Consider the following 6,720-nt stretch of genomic DNA (forward strand, 5'->3'; position numbering starts at 1 on the left):
ACTGCCACACTCATAATAGGGCAGACGGGTGGGGGTGGTCAGACCGTCACCGCGAGTACGGCAGTCCCAGAACCACAGCACTTGTAATAAGGCCCTATTTATGTTGGCCAATTTTGCCTTACCACGACATACAAGCATTTACATTAACATTAAAAAACACAACAGTCTACTGGCACATTCTATCCTAGAAGCCCATTCTCTGGTCTTAGAGTACTGTTATTAAGCGGATTGGACATTCTCATACCCTTACAGGACGGCACTCATTTAAACAGATTTCCAATTATAGTTTTGTGACTGGTGATCATTTCAACCAGTTCTGCTAATGATGGGATGCAGAGGTTTTTTCCCATCAGCGGTTTTAAAATGTTCCAGATTTTCACTCTCTGTGAAGGCCGCACAGTTTCCCAGATTACATTCACAAAGTTGTTCCACGTTGCAAGATAATTTCGCCTCTAATCGAAGCAAGCCCTGGCTGGGAAATCTATGAAAGAATTGTTCCCTACAATGTTACCATCTGCAAAGCTTTTCTATGCAGAATGTCAAACGCTTGCATAATTTTCCTCTGCCACTTTGACTTTTGCAATGTTTTTCTATGCATAAGAGGCAAAAAGAAAAACGTCGCCTTCACGATGTTGCAAAGTTTACCAGAAATGTTTGTTATTGCGAACTAACTATTAATGCTCAAAACTAGGACAATATACGATATTGTCACATGAGTAAATGTGGACGGGTCCTGCCACCTGTTACTTCTTCCCAAAACACTTTGGAATATTACAGTTAATTAATATTTTCCTTAAGTGGTAAAAAGGTCCTGCCAGTCTTGACCTATATGGAAAACCAGCAATTCAAGGATGACTACTTTAAAAAATATATATGATTGACTGGCTTGCATATATGCAAATACTTCTATAAGGAGGGTACATCTTTCTACGTGAGTTTTAAATTACAGTCACAGATTAGGGTGGTAAAGAGGGCAGCAAGCATGGCAGCGCGCATAAAGGTGTACACAAGGTTCAAAGGACCTAGAAGAAGCCGCCAGCTGACATGTACACGTCTACTCTCTCTGCAGACTACCATGCAACATAATGGCACAAGATCCCTGGGCCCAGAGTGGTGAACTAGAACTTTAACAACCTTAATATATTGTTCAAGCGTAGAATATGTTCTGTAAATACATCCAACAAAAGGGAGGGTCCACAAAAAGTCAACAGTAGAACGGATATCAACCTTTATGATAAGCGTTTTAACACATCCAACTGTGGGAGTGGGGCTGTGCAAAGTGAATTGACTAGAAAGGCATAATACTGTGCTGGATGAAAATCAAGAGTTTGCATTAGCCAGGGATTAAAGTCCAAGCACACAAGAGGCATACTGCAAGAACAGTTAAGATGCAAGTGAAGTTAAAAGTCCCTAATATCATTTCAACTATTGTGCAGAACATTAGTATTAGAAAGCTTGGTTTAGGAATCTGTCTCTGCCCCTTCACTGCATGTATACTAAAACAAATCCCAATTTGGAGAAACTAACTTCTTGATTAGAAAACGTTTTCCTAAACTCTGCTAAAAAAAAGTTTTCTTTCAAATCTGACCATCCTCTAACCCTCAACCTAACTCCCAGTTTACAAACCACACAACAGCACTATACCCTCAAGAATTGTAATTAGAAGATACAAGGCTGCAAACTGGGCAGTGTGTAACGGGATCAATCCTTGTTTTACAGACCTATGCCCCAAAACAGAAATGACAGCCATTTGGTGCAGCAGAACCAGAGTACCTAAACATCACTGAACGAGGTAGCACACACATACATAGCGCCTGGCGAGTAACTATTTAACACTGTGATCGTTACATGTACTACAGCTCACACCATTTAGATTTACAAGACTTTTTAAAGTCCAGACCTTCTGCGTCCTTTGCAAGCAGAAAGATCTGATTGCACCGACTCTTTAAGAAAACGTGCACGTTTCACAGGTTCACGCATTTGCTCCCATCCATGCCAGGTGTTTGCCTTGTATTCTGGTACTAGTAGACTTGATTTTATAAGGGGCTAAGCAGGACTACAAGTCCCAGAATGCAAACAAAAACCAGGAGGCCTATTTCCAAAGGTATTTTGGAGTATTTAATGTAGTATTCTTTTACAAACTCTCACATGCCTTGGCGAATTTACCCAAACATCTAAAATAGGAATACAAGGGGAATATCCATACACATGTGGTATAGATAGGTAAGAATGTGCCCTCTTTGCACGTTTACTTATAGGGAGTTGGACATTTCAAGGTTGACTCACAAAGGCATGTTAGAGTATATAAAAGACGAGTATATAAAAGACTACGCTTGTAGCACTCTTTGCAGTACCCATAAAAGCTTTTGTTAATCGGAACCCTAGATGTGATGTGATACTCATTGATCTGAGAAAAATGAAAGCTCTGCCAGAGACTTTGGTATATTGGAAGGAACTTCAGTGTCTTTAGTAGCACCTGTGCTTCAATGTAAACAAATTCCTGGTCAAATTTAAAGCTAAGTTTAGTTCAGAAGCCAGCATTATAGAGCAAGCCAGTTTCACAGGATATTAGTAGCTGTAGAACACCTGTCCTGTGCCCCCCTCCCCCCAAAAAAGCATTGGCAAAGACAATAGTGCTTACCTTTGAGACCTATTGACTTTGCAATGCCTTTTACCGATGCTTTACATCATCTGAGAAGAAGCAAAATGCTTTTTCTTTATGTTGTACAGCATCAGCATTTTTTTTTAAGTACAAGAATAAAGGCACGATGAAGTAACTGTCATTCCGCTGGCGCAAACATGAACGATTATGTATGTGTGTGCATGTATTACAATGCATGCACACACCAGCGGAAGTAAGCGGTGCCATTTGCTTTGCTTTTTTATTTACCAACCCAAGATGGAGGATGCCACTTGGATAGGTACATTTTTTAAATTAAAATATTTTTTGCGCAAAGTAACAAATACATTTTTTAAAGAAAGCAAAGGGGTGAGGAGGGGGGGTAACGTAAGAGCAGGGAGAGAAGTAGAAAAGCTGTGCATGAGGGAGAAAGCAAAATGAGGGAGAAAGCAAAATGAGGGAGAAAGCAAAATGGGGGAGAAAAATACGCAGCATGCAGGGCCAGGAGGAGAAGCAGTGCAGGAGGAGAGTAGTACATGGACAGGGGAGGACACGACGGCGATGGCAATACAAAGTGTGGGAAAGGTAGAGAGAAGTTCACGAGACAGAGCAGCACACGTGAGAGAGCAACAAAGAACATGGGAAGCACATGAGGGGGAGAGCTGGAAAACACATGCATTCTCATGGAGTGCTTAACCAAAAAGAAAAAGTTCCTTTGAAGTGAACAGTGAAATAACACATGTCAGTCAATCAAAAGAATGGTAAAGAAATGATGCTCCAGGAGAGGGCCAAAATACAAGACGGACAATACATGCCATCATAAAAAGCAATCAAAGGATAATGACAATAAAGCCAACCAATGGGCAAGCTATAAGCCTTTATAATTTCTTGGTAAGCCCACACTAGGCCTTTTGCAAATAGACAGCTACGTGACTTCCAAAGAATTGGTAGCACCCCTCATCGAGGCCTTCTAAAACAAACATGATTGCAGACATTTCCTTTCACAACAGTTTCTGTGTGCTTATCCAGAAGTGGAAGAAGTTGGGCAACGTTCACGGCTGCAGGTGAACTAAGAATGACAAACGAGCAATCCAATAACATGTTAATTTTGAGATCGTTCTTAGAGCGAAGAGGGAAGTCACAGTTGTCAAGTGGCCCGACTGCTGTTAATGCTTTTTAGACTTGCATATTTTGAATTCGAAACTCCAAGTTCCACATGCATGTAAATGTAAATGTACAGGAATTTATATAGCGCAAATCACCAAGCGGTTTCTAAGCGCTTGCTTAGGGAACCCGTCCTGGTATTCCCCTGTGAGATAACCCCGGCAGGGTATCCGCAAGGTGAAAGCCAGGCATCCCACCGCGAGGGGCCGTTGTGGAGATTAAGCAAGCTATTGCCCAGAGTCGCAGAGTGTGAACCCGTGAATTGAGTAGGCACCGGAGCGAGAATTGTCGAGTCCATGGACATTTTAGGACTCAAGACCCCGCCGAGCCGGGAAATGAACCCTGGTCCCGGGCTGACCTCTGCTTCCAGGTCTGCCTCCTCTAACCAGTGAGCCACACTTCTCCGCCTGATAAGCAACATTTCAAGTCCCACAAAACATTGGCTAGAAAGCCCAAGATGGGCCACATGTCTGGTATAGTGGGTTTAAAAAGTACAAGTCCAGAATGAAAAGTGTAGTTGTCTAAGGACTAAACGTGGAACAGGATAACTTGATTCCACAGAGAAATCATTTGTCCTGTGCAGGGGTGACAATATAATGTGTAGAGCTCAGACCCCAAAGAAGCAGAGCTGCCTAGGGAACCCACGTCACTTGTTAAACTTTCAGCCAGTCTTCGGCTTTTTAGTCAGCAATAGGTTTCAATTTGGGACGTGTAGTTTCATGTTTAAAATGGTAAGTATTGGCTAAGAGAATCCCAGCAGGAAAAGTGCTGTTGGCTTGAAAGTCAGGGCTAGATGTCACCGGTGATGCTCATTAAAGAGCTCCCAGAGAATAAAGTGTTGATGGTACAAACCCCCCCCCCCCCAAAAAAAACAGTCGCGACACTTGCATCGGTAAGAAGTGGTCTGACTCGTAGAGGTAAAATAGGATTGACAGTACATAACGTGCAGGCCAAGCCCTTAAGACATGATGCTATCGAAACCAAAACAAACGTGGTACCCATTTTACAGACCTCTTGAAAGGTGGAACGTTACACTGTCACGGGCGGGATTTAATATGTGACTTGCAGTGTTAACACAAATCGCTATAATAAATGCCAGCGCCTTATTTTTAAAATTTTACGATGCCCCCTCAAACACACTCACCCACCCACATACTAAGATAATAAAGACGATAGGATTAGAAAACATGTGGGTTCAACCCATCCGTGAAATGATTGGGTACAGTGTGAAACGAAGGAAAAAACGCATACAAAATGGCCAACCCGGGGTCTGAGGATGGAATAATTTACCTTTCGTCCGGTGTTACGATTGTTCTTTGCAAATGGCGGGCGGTGCGGCTCGGGGTGATGTTGTTGCTCTCTGTGCAGCGCGTGAGTGTCCGCCCCATACAAGCTCCATTCACCCTCGCCTGGTGAAGTGAAAGGCTCCTGGGCAGGCCCCTACCGCTAGACTGTTCACCCGGGCGCCTGACCTAACTAAACACTGTAGGGTCTTTCTTTCTGTTTGTCTTTCTCTGTTGCACTTCCTGGGTAGGGGAATTTCCACTCACGGGGAAATTCCGAGCTGTCAAAATGAAGGAAGAGGCGGAGCTATAGCAGATGTAGTCGAGCCTACTAGGTGTAACCAAGGCAACGCCCCGGCCTGCTTACACGCCCGCAGGGAGCCGACTGGCTCGCGTTGGGGGAGGGAGAGCAGCAGCCAGTGAGGGGCTAAAGACACTTGTCCGGCTGGATCGTATTTGTTGCTCCTGAACTTGTAGAGCGTCCATATGGTGTCTGTGGCATGAAGTTGACGACATCTGGATAAACACGTTTGCTGGCTCTTGTCTCTTTAAAAAATTTTTTTTAAAGCAGTCAAAACCAGGTCAGAATATACAGTAAAACCTACCATGTATTTATAACCCCACAAAGCAACCGAGGTCTAAAAATTCATTTGGCAACCTCTGCAGTCTGGAATCTGTTTGCAAAAGAAAATGCACATTTACTTTTTAGGTCTCTCCTAGCGTTGCAGCGCATATGCGCTGCTCACTCTGCGAGGGCTATTGTGATAGAGGAGATTTCAGAAGCGGACTTCAAGTCCCACCCCTCATTTTCATTGGCTGACGTCATCGTTTATGTAAAACGGTGGCCTCCGATTGAAATTGAGGCTTTTTTTGTTTATGCCCTGTCTCCATTTCGTCCTGCCCATCCGGACTGGATTGTCTGCTTGCTGGCTTTCGTGACTGAATTTCTTATCTATAGGGGACGTGTATGTTTACAAGTTAGTCTGTGTGTCTGAGCAACAGGCCCGGCTCCAGGAATTTTTATTTGGGTGGGCCAAGGGTGCATTTGGGTGGGCCACTGCGGGCTCGATTTGTCGCATATATGTCTAGACATCCCTGCTTCAGGGCCCCCCTTTATCACTTCTTAGTCTTACAAGGCCCAGTAAAACGCACTCTTCTCCAAATCTCTTTCTAAATATTATCAAAAAGTGTTTTTTCCATGTAATGTTCCTTTGATTGGAAGAGGAGGTTTCAGAGGTGGGAGTATCAGGCAAGTGACACTTCTCGGGCTCCCTCTGTGCGAGCCTTCAGGGAGAATCCCTCTTCATTGCTACCTCCACCTGACCCCGGACTCTGCAAAGCACTCCCTTACAGGATTGATTATCCACTACTCCTCTCCAGTGCACCTGCTGTTATAGCTAACCTTGGACCCCAGCCCCATATCAGGCACCATTGGGTTCCACTTTCATTTTTCCCGGTAGAAACACTAGTAAAATCACCTTCAAACTTAAAACATTGAATATAGCAGTAAATATAATTAGCAAGCACTTTAAATTATGTTCCACAGTAGCCCTTATGACCCGACTGCTAATTAAATAAACAAAAACAGAAAGGCCGGCTTCAGCGCTGATGCGAAAGTCTTTTTTGGCGCCACACTAATTACCTCTTTCTCCG

General features: G+C 43.7%; 1 protein-coding gene across 1 annotated transcript in view; it reads right to left on the reverse strand.

Moving 5' to 3' along the window:
* TNFAIP3 (TNF alpha induced protein 3) overlaps positions 1-5,400 on the reverse strand; it is a 46,365-nt gene extending 40,965 nt beyond the window's left edge. Inside the window, exon 1 of the mRNA XM_078649394.1 lies at positions 5,075-5,400. Within this exon, the coding sequence (XP_078505520.1) occupies positions 5,075-5,172 (98 nt within the window). The 5' untranslated portion in view covers positions 5,173-5,400. The remainder of the gene's footprint in view (positions 1-5,074) is intronic.
* Positions 5,401-6,720: the final 1,320 nt, after the last annotated feature.

Source organism: Lissotriton helveticus, chromosome 6, assembly GCF_964261635.1.
Source record: "Lissotriton helveticus chromosome 6, aLisHel1.1, whole genome shotgun sequence".
NCBI lineage: Eukaryota > Metazoa > Chordata > Amphibia > Caudata > Salamandridae > Lissotriton > Lissotriton helveticus.